The 15,185-nt window shown below is 32.6% G+C and overlaps 1 protein-coding gene across 3 annotated transcripts in view; it reads left to right on the top strand.

Annotated features, from left to right (window-relative positions):
- The window catches only part of CSMD3 (CUB and Sushi multiple domains 3), a 1,184,516-nt gene that overhangs the window by 785,136 nt on the left and 384,195 nt on the right, over positions 1-15,185 (top strand). For all 3 annotated transcript variants that reach the window (XM_055314112.1, XM_055314111.1, XM_055314109.1), the window contains 3 exons: positions 2,724-2,862; positions 9,383-9,570; positions 12,872-13,060. In XM_055314112.1, coding sequence (XP_055170087.1) covers positions 2,724-2,862; positions 9,383-9,570; positions 12,872-13,060 — 516 coding nt within the window. The remainder of the gene's footprint in view (positions 1-2,723; positions 2,863-9,382; positions 9,571-12,871; positions 13,061-15,185) is intronic.

Below are 15,185 nucleotides of genomic sequence, written 5' to 3'. Positions count from 1 at the left end.
TACCTGAAGGTACACAATCTATTTTAGTTGATAAATGTGTAAACACTTATTACATTTCAATAGCTACATATTTATTTTTTAAGCATTTTGGGAAAAAAATCAGTAGTCTATTAAAACTGTGATTTCATAGATATTTTTGCTTAGAGCAAGTCTAAAAAAGTCTTTAAGTTAAAATATAAGTGAATATATTTAAAGAAAATTATTAGTTTAATATAAGCTGTACATTGATATGACAAAGTTGTAAGGTCTAGGCTGCTAATTTATTATTCCTTTTACAGTTAAGTTTTGCTTTACAAATTCAAATATTTGTTACTAATATTATTAGTAGTTCTTTGTTCAAAAGCGTGCTCTCTGTCTCTGTCTCTCTCTGTCTCTTCTTTCCTATATTTCTTACTGTTTTTGCTTTGAGTAGATTTCTACATCTCTTTTCTCCATACTTGATCTCTTCTTATTTTTTTCTTGCATTTTGCCCACTCCATACTTTGCTGCTGTTGCTACACTATAGCTTTTCCATGCACACATCTCCCTGCCCTGTGTCTGCCAGTCACTGTGACCATAAGGCTTTTCCTGACTGACCTGCACTGAGCATTTTAGGTTTCACACTCTCTTATGGAGTCTATTCCCATACTTTTGGAATAATAAATGTGAAGAGTTTCAACCCTTTATGTAAGAGAAAGAAGCTGCTTCAGAATATGTCATAAGTTAACTAGAAGACTCACCTTTGAGTAGGGTCACAGTTCAGGAAAATCCTTTCAGGGAACAAACAATAATCACATTTTTAAGTTACTCCTCTGCTCTAAAGACCCCTCCTAACTGCCTCCCTCACACTTCAGATGGAGGGACCAGCTAAAAGGCTTTACTTAGTACTTTACTTTTTAATCCTTTATGGCCTGTTACTCAATTGTTAATTTTATGACTGATTACCTCTTTTAATGATGATTAGACTGAAGTGCACAAATACTTGCCTAAAACAAGGAGTCCGTGACATTTTAAGGATTTCTGTCGATTCTCCATATTTCCAGGACCTTCTCTCACTAAGATACTTTACTCTGTCTTTTAAAATATGGTAATTTAAGTGGCTATTATGCACATAATTTTATTTTTGAAATACATAATAACCCAACAGGAAACCTAATTATGAGTCATTGTAACAATGAAGAGTAAATAATCCTCATGAAAATGGTCTCCTTTGAAAGCTTTTTAGGAAACAAAATTAAATTCTACTAAGGAAGAAAATCTAATTTTATATGAAAGTTTTTTTTTTCTTCATGCAAATAACAAATATTGGCAATTTAACATGAAGATATTCTCTAAAGGATATTTATAGTAATTCTGGATTCCTAGGCCAATTTGTAAATATTTCCTATTTTGTTTATAGGTTATACTAAATTATTTTAAAAATAAAAACAAGTAAAAATGGGGTCTGGAGCAATAGCTTTTAGAAATTCTGCAAGATAAAACAGAAAGAAACAAGTAAACAACACAAATATAACACATGAGATAAAGTTTAAATGGAATGATTTAGATAAAACTATAACACAGTTTTTGGGGATAGTCTCTAATATATTGAGAAGCTAATACAGTATATGTTTGATCTTTTCTTTTTTCCCCTTCCTGGATAATTTTCAGTAATTCCAATACTCTTTGCTCTATTTATATTTTCTGTGTATACTTCCTGAAGGTACAGGCAGGCTTGATACCTGGGCTGCAGAGTCAAGTCAAGAAGTTCAGAGTCTAGGCTAGACTGTAAACTAGTTCATTCAGGGCCTTACTGGGTCAACACAGAAAGCAGCCATTGAAGTGTGTGGTCAGATTTGCAATTGAAGAAAAAAAGAAAAAAAAAACCCTTGGCTATCGCATGGAGAATAGAAGTATTTTCAAGTCATTTTTTTACAAAAAAAGGACCTCAAAACTTCTCAGACCTTAATAAGTCTTGTAAACTTTGGGGAGTACCTCTTCTCCGGATTTGGTTTCTTCATCTCCAGAATGAGGTGTTTATACCAAAATACCTAATCAGGACCTACTGGAATTACAATATTATCATTATGATTTCAATTGTCTGTAAATTTAGAGAAAAGCAGAAAATTATATACTTGAAATGATAAACTGAGGATTTGAAGCTAATGTAAAGGAAAAGAGATCAAAGTAGATGTCTAGGGAAGGGAATGGTATAATGAAAGTGTAATTTGAAGGAGATTATTCTGATGGCTGGATTAAAGCAAGAGAGAAATCAGGGGATGGGAAATCAGGGAAGAGGCTCAATCAGTGGAGGCCCAAATTGTGGTAGGTATTCTGGAACAAGGATGATTAGAGTTTTAGACAGTGTGTAGCATCAATGAGAAGTATTTGATAATGTGTCAGAAAACGAAAGAGAGAGAGAGAGTCATTAAAGCTAACAATTTACATTGTTTTCAAGCCTTGAATGTGAAAATGACGGAGACATAAGAATGCATTTAAGGCACATCATCAGGACACTTGAGGATGATCCGTTTATCTGACATGCAGAGGATATAGACATGCCGTGTTTCAGTTACTTTTTCTAAGGAAAATAATCATTCAGTAATAGGACTGGATCTAGTTTTACTTTCAAAATGTTACTAAAGAGCATTTTTAAAGTACATGCAGAGGTTCTTTTAAAAAAATTACACTTGGAACTAATAATAATCTCTGCAATTTGTTCTAAAGCTTCTGTTCTCACTGGTTCTCTGATTTCATTTTCTCAGCTCCATGTGGTGGCCATTTCTCAGCTCCCAGTGGATTGATTCTCTCACCAGGATGGCCAGGATACTATAAAGACTCTTTGAACTGTGAGTGGGTGATTGAAGCTGAACCTGGACACTCTATCAAAATTACATTTGAAAGGTCTCTACAAATATTTTTCTACCTTTAAAAAAATACATATTATCTAAAAGAATAGTTGGCATTATCCACTTTATTTACCAAATTTGTGTATCATTTTATTGAAATAGTTGATTACTGAGCCAAGAATGCTTCAGACTGCCCCTTTTAACCTTTCAGCCTGCTTCAAGTTAATTTTCTATTGTTTAATGCTCTGGCAGGGCTATTGAGATATGCAAGATGGACCTTTTTTGCTTTATATGCATTTGCTTTATATACATATATACACTACTGAGATATGAACATGTGGCCTTTAACTTAATGAGTTTACTTGTCCTATATTTTAAAGGGCCTGTGTGTCCTGCTTTATTTCAAAAGGCAGAAGTGCTATAAACACATTTGAATTTATACTGTAGTACAGCCTGAGAGACTTAAGCACACCACCCACATACTTAGGTCTTCAAAAAAAAAAAAAAAAAAAGACTGTGTCAAATTAATGTGTGTTAATGATTGGCCAGTTGAACTTTTTTTTTTTGATCAGTACTACTGATCAAATAATGTATTTCATGAAAGATTACAATATTGAATATTGAAGAGTTAAAAGAATGAAGCTTCAAGTCTATGATTGGAGTGCTATTTATAAATTGAAATGGAAGTATTTATATAATTTCCCAATTATATTTTTTACTCCCTCCATCTTCCAATCCCTTTATTTAAAAAAAAAAAGGAAACTTTGTAAGCATTTTATTCACATGGAAAACATAAAGGTAGCAGAATTATGCTGATGATTGAATTTTATGATCATAACACAATCCTTCATAATTCAAGAGGTTCTTCATTGAATTAATACTAGTATTTTAAAAGTTGAGAAGAAAACAAATTTTATTTGACAAATGTAAAGGGCTAAACATTTCACATGGGGCCATCCTACATTATTTTGGACTACACAACTTTACTACAACTGTATTACTTTGGCAGGGCTGCCATAACAAGATATCACAGACCAAGTGACTTAACCAACAGAAATCTATTTGCTCACAGTTCTGGAGGCTGGAAGACTGAGATCAAGGTGTCAACAGGATTGTATCTTCTAAGGCCTTTGTCCCTGATTTGTAGTTAGCTGTCTTTTCCCTCTGTCTTCACATGGTCTTTTCTCTGTTTCCTAATTTCCTCTTCTTGAAAGAGTATCAGTCATGTTGGACCACCCATATGATCTCATTTTGCCTTAATTATCTCTTTAAAGAAACTTTCTCCAAGTACAGGCACATTCAGAGGTACTAGGGGCTAGGACTTCACAGAAGAATTTTAGGGGAACACAATTCAGCCCATAACAATGACTTACACATTTAAAAAAAAGTTTATATTTAGAATACTTTGCAGAGTTTTTTGTTGTGGTATTGAAATCATATCCTTTATTCAGTGATACAGCTTGTTTTGCCATAGTAATTTTAGTGTAAAGCATATGATTTATTCAAAATAAAATTTTCATCATATAATAATGTCCCATAAATGTGGGAGCTAAATTAACCAAACTTACTACTCAGAATTCTATTTGGTTTGGAGCATATAACATAATAATATTGATCATATCATTGAATAATTCAAAAAATTATATTAATTCATGTCAATTAGACAAATTTGTTGCATATTTTTAATTTGTTCAATTTAGAGCATAGACTTGAAGGATTAGCATATTTTTCTATCATAATTAATTCATATTTTAAATAAGTATATCATTATGAGTATTAGTACATTATTTTTTAGGATTTCCTGTTTGGGACTTAACATTATTTTGTATTAGATGTTATGATGTTAAGGCAATTGAAAATGTGTTTATACTCCCATAGTTTATAACATCTATCACCCGTATATTTCTTATCATGTCATTATTCTTCAATATCTGAATAAAAAGGCTTGAGCCTCATCTTATATTCAGAGGAAAGTCTGGGCCCTTCTTAAGTTTTCAGAATTCCTGGGGATGCTTTTGTTTACTTCCAGTTCTGAAACCCTGGTCTTAACATCATCTCATGTGTGAGCTAGGGAGGCTGCCACCCTCCAACTCCTTATGCTTCTCCTTCTTTGTATCACTTTCCTTCCTTCTTACAAAAACCTTAATCCAAGGGATAACAAAAGAGGATTATTGCACTTTCTTAAATTTTTCCTGCAAATCCCTATCTTGGGAACGATTGCATGTATCTTTCCAGGGCCCTCTCTTATCTCAGACTCTTCTCTGGCTCTCGCCTTGTTCACACCCAGGATCTTCAACCCTCCTTCCTCTATTTCCCAGTACTCCCTCCAGTATCTAGCACGGTAAACTTCTTCTGGTAGCTTATTATCCCGATGGATTTAACTCTTGTGTCTGTGAGCTTCCAGTGAGTGATGGGGGGCAGGAAAGGGTGTAGATTTTGTTTTTCTTTCCAACACATACAAATAATGATGTTTTTTTCTTAACTCAAAGATCAGTGTTTTCCTAAGAATTCACTCTTTCTCCACCTCCCAACTGACTCAAATGGTAGACAACTTTAAAAATAGGTTATTTTCATTATTTTATATTCAATTTAAAAATACTACATAAGCAGAAAATAATATCACTTGAAAATTAGCTTAAGTTTTATTAACACAAAGTGCATTATTTTATTGAAAAACATCCCCTGGTTTGCTCATGAGAATCACCAACCATAATTAAATAAATAAAAAACAGGGGATATCTCTCAGCTATCTAGAGTTGCCAACTTGAGAAGCAGATTGCAAAGCAGCGCTTATAATTCAGAGCACCACACTTGTGACTTTTGACTTTATTCTTTTGTTTGAAGACAAATTTTCTCTGTCCAACGTCTTTTAACATGCGCGTTCTATCCCTCCTGATAGGCCATTACGCAGGCCTCTTTGCTGCTTGCCTATCTTGTGTAGATACTTTCAGAATTCTCTAAAGTAAAATTAGTGTTAGTTATATCACCTATATTCTACGTTAAACCATCCCAGACTTATCTTCTTGGTTAAAAAAAAAATCCTTTCAACAATTTTGATAAACTGTAATGCCAGTTAAATAGACAAAAACCCCATTTAATTCTGATAAATATGGTTACCTAGCACTTTTTCTTCTGCCACTTTCTTATTCTCTTATCTGCTTCCTGTGACACAAATCCTTTAAATGAGGCTGTAAGCAAGAGTCACACTGAAAAGTGATTTTCAGTGCTAGGGTTTCTGCACAGCAACAATACACAGTTCTGTAGGTCAGCCAGAACTGGCCTGGGGTGAGAAATGATTCCCAGAGTCCAAAGATTTTGTCTTCTTCCCGTGAGCACCACTGAGCAAGACTTGTCAACTGTGCCTCTTTTCTTAATCCCTGTGTCACTCTCTAAAGTAAATTATAAACCTCATAGCTCCTCCACCTCCTTGATAACAATGTATATATGTATACACACACACATATATACACACAAATATATGCACACACATGTATATACACACACATCAACATACATCCATATAAAACTATTCCTTGTTAATTAGCTAAAACACTGGAAGAATGGTTTTAAGAACTTTAAGAAATGTTTTAAGAATTTATTGATGTTATTTTCACTGTTTTAGAATAGACAGGGCATAGCTATATCAGTATATTTCTTTTGAATTTTACTTTACATAACTAAAATAAATAAGTCTCAATTCTGAAACAATGTTCTAAACTGAAATATTTGTTTTGGGGGTTGAGTCCTCTACCCTTCTCTCCTACACACACACACACACACACACACACACAAACACACACACACACACACACACAAGCCCATAAGATTCTTGAATTGGAACAATTTGAAAGGAAAACTATTTAAATACCGTCTTCCATTTCTTCTTTTCTAAAGATCCTCTAAGGGTATGAGATTTTCTCTTAGGGCTATCCATATACCGTGTGCTTTGTCAGAAAATGGGTTCCTTTAAAATAATCCACATCTTAAACAGCCATCACACAGTTAGGAGTAGTTCAGTTGGGATGCGGTGAACAAGGGACTTCATCAAGTTAAAAAAAATAAATGAGAGGTTTATCCGTTAGATTAGAGGTATCAAATAGTCATCTTGAAGTCAGAAATATGTACATTTATCACTTCCTTGTTTACTGACCCTATAATATCTTGGCGCTTCATTTCCTGTGTAAGATTGTTTTAAGAAACAAGATATCCTCTCTGAAGTAGTAAGAATTATGTCTTGAAAAAACTAATTCCCTTCTGATTTCCTACCAAGCTATTGTAAGAACACTGGTTGCCAGCTCTTCAATAGTTTCTGTCATTGTGAGAATACTTTTTAGAGAGTTTGGCTCCAAATAATGAATTGTGTTTATTACTGAGTTATGTCCTTTGTTTTCTAATACCCAGGAATAATTTAAATTAATTTGGTTAAAATGAAATTTTAAATAAATACTATAACTAAGATGATGACATAGCTATTTTCATATATTCTCAAATGTAGCAATTGACTAGATTTAATCTATGGGGAGAGGAAAAAAAAACTAAATAACATTACAAATATATAAGCCACTATTTGGCTCCTTGAAATTGTCTCAAATACATTAAGTCAATGAAATCTTAAGAAATTGAATTTCCTATCAAACACAAAGCAACATAATAATGCCAAGGAACATATGTGTTTTTTTAGCTGTTTATCTCTTAACATAGCCAGTTTACAAGTCTTATTTTCAGATCTGCAGAAAAATTTTGCTTTGTTTCTTCCAACAGTTTCTAAACTTTCTCAATGTTTGGCAGCTTCTATATGAACTGATTTACTATTAATCATCCTAAGCCCATCTTTCTATTTCTTTTTCTGTCCTTAACTCCTAGATCATACCTATCAGTATCACTTCCAGACAATAACGCTTTTAACTTTATTTCAGTTTGGTCAGAATGGCTTTGGATTACATCAAGAATATTTTTAAAAGACAACAAAAATTGAGTAAGATTAGGTTCAATTTCATTTTTAACACCATATAGTGGTTCCATAACATTTGTTTATGATAAACAATAAATTTAATGTCATAAACAAATGAACACTAGATTGAGGCAATTAATGAGAAATGTATACAACTATCTTGAAACATAAAATGAAAGAAATTCAAATTATTGTGTAAACCTAATTCATTTCCCTTGTTATTGTAATATATTTTTATGGTTCCTTAGGGCAAATCTGTGTTGATTTTCTTTTTAAGGATCCACTCCTACTGAACAGTGTTCTCTATATTACCAGTTAATGTTGCTATTCTATTAAGAATTGTCTCTTTATGTTTCAATTCAAAGTAATCTCTGACTCTTCTGTGCATTTTAATTTGGTTATTATCAGCTGACTAGCTATCGAAGTGAAACTCCAATTTTAATACTACAATACACTGACTACAAAACAACCAAATAATGGACTTGTAATATACTATTGTCTGATCATTTACTTAAAAGACATAATGTGTTCCTATACATTTTCTATTTTAAATCGTATTATTGGAAAAATTATTTTTAGACCAATGCAATATATTCCATATTGCAAAATAAAAACTAGGATAAACTTATGAAATTCACTTATTTTACTAATATATTGCTTAACAGGGTGTAAAAGTGGTACAGATTGAAAAATATTTCAGCTGCACTTCTTAAATAGCATTTAAAATGCTATTTTTTATAATATCTTATGCATGTTAAAAGTAGCTCTGTGTTGATTGCAACTTATAAAAATTACGTATTTTGCAAGAATTGAAAACATTAGCAGTAACAACCACCAAAAATCTAAAAATAAAACCAACCAGTATAGTATAGCATAAGATAGTGGTTAAGGAGCAACAGAGAGACTTGGATTTAAACTATTTAAGTTCTGCAGGCCTCAATTTTCTTACCTGCAAAATGAGTATAATAATAGGAGCTAATTTACAGGGTTAGGTGAAGTTTGGATAAATGAATGTAGATAAACTATTTAACAGACCCTCAAGCACTTAGTAAACATCAACTACATAATCGTTATTATCATTAACTAATAATAATTATGACCACTGTTTTGAAATAAAAACTATATAGAATTTCTAATGACTGAAACAGATTTGTCAAAAAAAAAAAAAGAAAAAAGCGCCGCTACATAGAGCAGAAGTGAGATTTGAAATGTATATAGAATTAAGATGAGAATCTGATTAACTGGTTGAAGATAAATATGAATCACATACTTTTCCATAAAATGAAGTTAAAAGAAAGGTGACTCCCCAAAAATGCATGGTTAATGGAAAGGCCACTTATTTAGTGATGATATTTCATAATATTTGAAAGAAATCTTACTTCTGAACAACAAATACATACACATACCTCTTTAATGATAACTTTCCATAGGAATAAGAGCTTACAATTTAGGTATTTGCACATAATGAGGTCTTAAATGATATATATGATATTAGATAAGCTAAAGAAAAATTACAATATAAAAATGGTAAAATGTTTAGTCATTTAAATAACAATCTAAATTGTTATTTTCCTTATAGTGTTATTCTAACAAATATATTTTCACATGTGTCTCTTAATCTTAGATTTCAGACTGAACTGAATTATGATGTTCTGGAAGTCCATGATGGGCCAAATCTTCTGTCACCCTTGCTTGGGTCTTACAATGGTACCCAAGTGCCCCAGTTTCTATTCAGTAGCAGTAATTTTATATATCTTCTATTTACGACAGACAACAGCCGTTCTAATAATGGTTTCAAGATTCACTATGAAAGTAAGTAAAATATTCTTTGATTTCCCTATTCCATCTTTCCTACATTTGGTATTACCATTGTATCATTAAAATAACTACAAATTTATTAATAAAATAAAATTAAATCTTCCTTGACTGACGATAATGCTAATACTTCACAAAGTATGTGTTTTAGTAAATTCTGCAAAAGATTTTTCAGCAATACCTATGTAACAACATTATAAAAGGAAATGTCAGAAGTATGAGATAACAAATTTCAAATGATGAGTTCATGTACTAGTTATTTGTGCACAATTCTGAAAAGCCAATAATAGTAAGTATCAATCTAAGATGTATATGAACATTGACAAATTCCTTTAGCATACACTTCATAAAGTCATTCTTTTATATTTTACTCACATTAATTGCACACATTTTTCCATTTAGAATACTCAATTTTATTATTCTGTATAAAATATTGAAAATTATGGTAAGTTTGAAAAGCAAAATATATACATATATGTCCAAATATGACTAACATAGCTGATCAAAGGCTACATATTAAAACAAGCCGTAATTCACTCACAATGTTGCAATCAGCATATAATAATCTCACTTAGAAGGTTACAGTTTTATTTTAAAAAATCTAAAATACATATGATATTTAAAAATAATTTGATTCTAGTATATACATAGAACCAAGATTTTTACTTTATAAACACTTGTTATATTTATATGTGTATGAGTGTATTGCATATGATGTATACATATACGTGTGCTCACTTGCGTCTTGACATACATTGCCATGTATCTTTGCATGAAAAGCAGTTTTGGTGGAATGGATCTAATAGCACATTTAAGAAGGTTACTGCAAGGTATTTTATATCAGGTACAGATAGGTATTCTACCACTTATTTTTATATTCAAGTCTCCTTACCCCTTGTCCCCTCAAGAAAAATTTCTGCATTTGAAATATATAACTTTATATTCCATATTGGATATCTCTTTTCAGCAGCTCTGGTCAATGGGCTTATGGGATTTTAAAACCATAATCAATATCTACTCATTACTTTTTTTAAAGATTGTATTATCTATAATATTGTTTAATTATATTAACTTCTCTTTTTATTTAGAGCTTTATGGCATGGAAAAATATTTTCTTAATATTATTGTAAAATGTAACAAGAGGCTTGACTCATACTTGGGAATTCAGATGAATTGAAGGGCCTTAATTGGGATTTTAGTTTAATATGTTTGTGTTAAAATGGAGTCAGAGTAGCATCATTTTTTGCATCTATTTCAAAATTAATTCTGCTTAGCAATTAATTTTTATCAATGTGTTACAAATGGACAGGCCCTTTTCTGTTAATCCATTGCAATATCCTATTCCTAACAAATCTTATTCAATCCCACTCGGGCCAAGCCATGTGATTTTATCACGTGTCAGACATAGGACAATTTTAAGAACTAAATAAAACCACACATGCAATGTGTTATTATAATAGTTAGCATGCAGTAAGTAATCAATGAATGATAGCTCTTATATTTTTCTTTGAAAACTTACTGAGTGAGAAATTAAAATGAGAAGTCAAGCTCAAATGTATTGTTTTTATAAAAGAAATTATTCACCGACACTCATTAAAGACAGTAGAACAGACTACTACAGTGGGGTTTTCTCTAAGGGGAGAGACACTGAGCTCAACTCTGACTACAAGTGGGACTTTATACTCAAGGAGCAGGGTAGGGAGAATCAGTGGGAGAGAACTTGCCAAGATGAGTGGCCATTAGCGGTGAATGGAATCTGGCTAAAACCCACCAGACAGGATTTCTGCTGAAGACAGGTCAGAATGAAGAAAGTATTGAGGGTGGGGAAAAGGGAATTTAATCAGACATCAAGACAGGAGGATTTTCAGTAAACTGACCCATCAGGATTGCTGCTAAAACTGGACTAAATGGACCACGGGTGAGGCCTAGTCAAAAGGATTCAGAGGATCCAGACGACACTATGGTCAAGGCAGAGTGTCTTTGTCACAGTCAGCAAGTTTGTCACCCATAGGCTCTTAATACCATAATTGAAGTTATGAAGTTAGTGACTAAAAGGCAGAGTGGAGACTGAGAGCTAGAGAGGCAGAGGTTGATCAAAGATGCATTGGATGTTGGTTTGGGTCAAATCTGGCCTGAAGGCAGTAATGTTCTGTTTAAATTAGTTTATGAGATCACTTCTCATTTTTATTCTATTTAATGTCGTGGTTTAATTACTACCGTGAAACAATCTCTAACATCATAAGCCCTTTCTTTTCAGGAATACAAACAGGCAAAGACCTTTTTTGTTGTTTTTGCTACTTAGTAAGTTCCCCAGCTGATGGTAACCAAACTATTTTCAAATCAACCATTCACAAACCCCAAAATCAGTAGAATGAAATTTTAATTATTACACTTAATAAAACTTTAAAACGTATTTAGTATTTGGTGAATTTCTATTTTTTAAATTAAATTCATTTAAAATGTTCTATTTTTCTAGAAGACCAAAACATGATGAGAAGGATTATTTGCAGTGCTACCACTGCATGCACTCCAGATTTTCATGGTATTCCTTTGCCAGGGCACTATTTACCTGGCTCAACTTTCTCTGAAAACAAGGAGATTGCAAAAACTATACCAATAACATAATATTTATAGTTCTCAAAACACAGTAAAAATAATAATAGTTACAACATGGACTAGAATTTAGGAATATAACCCATTTTCTGTTTCAGTATAATTTCCCTTCCTTGACAAGTAGCCACCAAAGCAGTTGTACTGCTTTATTTAGAAAGGTACGGTGTTTGTACTTTCATATATCACTAATATTTATATCTATGTATTTTTTAAAGATTTATTTATTTATTTGAGAGAGAAAGAGAGCAGGGGGGGGCAGAGGGAGAGACAGAAAGAGAGAATACCAAGCAGACTCCCCATTGAACATAGAGCCTGACATGGGGCTTAATCCCAGGAATCTAAGATCATGACCTGAGCTGAAGTTAAGAGTCGGCCACTTAACCAACTCAGCCACTCTGGCAACTATATATATAGATTATATATATATAATTTAAATAATATAAAGTTTGATAATTATACATTTTCATTAGGTTCTTATATAACTAAATGATCTGAATCTGGGCTTTGCAGGTAGGAAATGTCAAAACCAATTTGTTAAACAATTACAGGTTGTTTAAATAAAGCTATGGGCATGTTAATTTATTTGTGAAAATCATAACTCACAATTGATTGAAGAAATAGGAATAGATTTTAGCAAATCTGAATCCATCAAACTTACTCTTTGTCTATTCCCTTTGTTTCCTAGGTGTTACAGTGAACACTTATTCTTGCTTGGACCCTGGCATTCCTGTACATGGCCGTCGCTACGGTCATGATTTCTCCATAGGTTCTACTGTTTCATTTAGTTGTGACCCAGGATATAGGCTAAGCCATGAAGAGCCTCTTCTATGTGAAAAAAACCACTGGTGGAGTCATCCACTTCCAACCTGTGATGGTAAGAATTAATTCAACATGCCAAATAAGCTGATTTATAAACCAAAATAAATCAATATAGTATTTATGAATTGTGAGGCTTTATGCAGCTATAAATATTTCATATTTTAAAAGATTATCTTGAATTTTGGTAATTTTGTTATCTGACCATGAATTTAACAAAATTAAAAATGTGTCATATGTCAACAATACTTCAAAAAGGAAAAAGGAAAAAAAAAGAATAAATACTGATAACCAGCCCAACTTACCCTATGCTTAAAGATGGTATATATATTTTCAAAATGTGCTGATGTAACCATTTTAAGTACATATTGTGTGCTTGGACTTTTGACAAAATAGTATTGAAAATGTCAAATTGGTATCAATGAATTCACTGAAAGGATAGAGCATTACCTACTACCTTGCAAGGCAAAATGCACCAGTCCAAATTCCACCTAGTTACACAGCACTATGACAACATATCCAGATTGCTCTGTGGTGGAAATTCTTGTTTATGATGAATATTTTACCAGTGTCCTTACCTCTACTTTCTTTCTATAGAGAATAAGTCAGAAATTCTTCATTTTTGTGCAAATACAGTAAAAGAAACTGCTTCTATAAGTTTAAGAAGTGTTTTCATACTTGTTTTATCAAAAAACATACACATTGTCAATCTATGCACTGTTTGATGCTGGGCTTTAATTTTTATTTATAACACTATTTCCAAGTTCTGTACTTAGTCTTGTTCAAAGGGGAAGATGGCATTCGTCATTTTATTATCACATTTTCAAGTGACATCACCTTTTGTAACAGCTTCAGGCCAATTTGTTTTTATCACAAGGTTTAGGAATCATCAGCACATATTCCTTGCATTTGGTACAGTACTAGTTATAGTAGCATTCTTGTGATTGTAAGTCCAGAATCCCAACTGTAACTAATTTTAAAAAATAAAAGCAGAATTTGTAGTTTATTCAAATCTTAGAAAAAGCAGGGGTAGTATACTTTTCATAGCTAATTATAAACATGAATTCAAAAGCTCTATCCATTTTCTACCTGAGCTTTGCTTGTGTCTTTTGCTTTGTGTCTTGACATAATTCTCTTTAATTGCAGCCCAGCTTTTTCTCCATGGGTATTTATCCATGGAGAACACACTCACAGGAACATGCAGACTTACAGTCTCATATTTTCAGGATCAGACAAGAATGAGCGTTCTTCCATGATCCAATTAGAAAAATCCCAGGAAAGTTCACTGATTAGTCCATACCTGAACCAGTTACTGTGGTAAAGGAATAGAAGAGAAGGACTCATTACAACTAACCTCATCAAGGTCCTGTGTTTATCCATTTCTATGGTTGAGACAAAAGATAATGGTGTAAAGGTACTATGTTTGCAGAGCCCTGGTAAAGTCATATGGTGGGCATGAGTAAGTTCACCAAGATAAAAAAGTATGGAGGTAATGTCAGAAGGAGCATCAGGATAAAAATAATTTCAAGTATACCGTCATGCTTACATTTTATTAATAATAAAAATGAATAGATCTAGTTTTCCTGAGAGCAACGCAGGTCTTCATTATCTCTTGCCAGTACAACTGCAATCAACCTTACATCCAGTCAACTTTTTCAATCTTACTTCCATCCTCCACACTGGGGTTATTTAATTTATATTATACCTCATGTCAAAAACACTTAATGGCTTTCTGTTACCTAGAGATGAAAGTTCAAATTACTAATCATGGAATTCATGATCCTTAACCATGTGGACTCTGTCCTTTCCAGTTCTTTCTGTTCCCTTCCTGTATCCTTACAAGGCATCATTTTTTGAAAGATCAGATCATGTCCCTTTGAACCTCCATCTTAATCTATCCTCTTTTATATTATCATTTCATTCTGAGGATAACTGGACAAGGGCTGAATTTATTCCTTTTTTTCCACATGTCTGAGGTTTATATAAAGCAGCTACTTAATTTTTCATTGACTTGAACTGAACTCAACTATCCATCACCTGGTAACGTGATTTGATTAGACTGTTTCTCTAAGCTACACTTTTTCCCCAGAGGAAACTATTCTACATTTCCTAGGATAAAAAGAAGAAAAGTGAATAAACTGGATTTCTTTCCCTCATCCAAGAAAGTAATCTTGATAGGCCTC

Source organism: Nyctereutes procyonoides, unplaced genomic scaffold (genome assembly GCF_905146905.1).
Source record: "Nyctereutes procyonoides isolate TBG_1078 unplaced genomic scaffold, NYPRO_anot_genome, whole genome shotgun sequence".
In the NCBI taxonomy this organism is placed as follows: Eukaryota; Metazoa; Chordata; class Mammalia; order Carnivora; family Canidae; genus Nyctereutes; species Nyctereutes procyonoides.
Note: the sequence above shows the minus strand (reverse complement) of the source record. Positions and strands in the feature narration are given on the sequence as shown.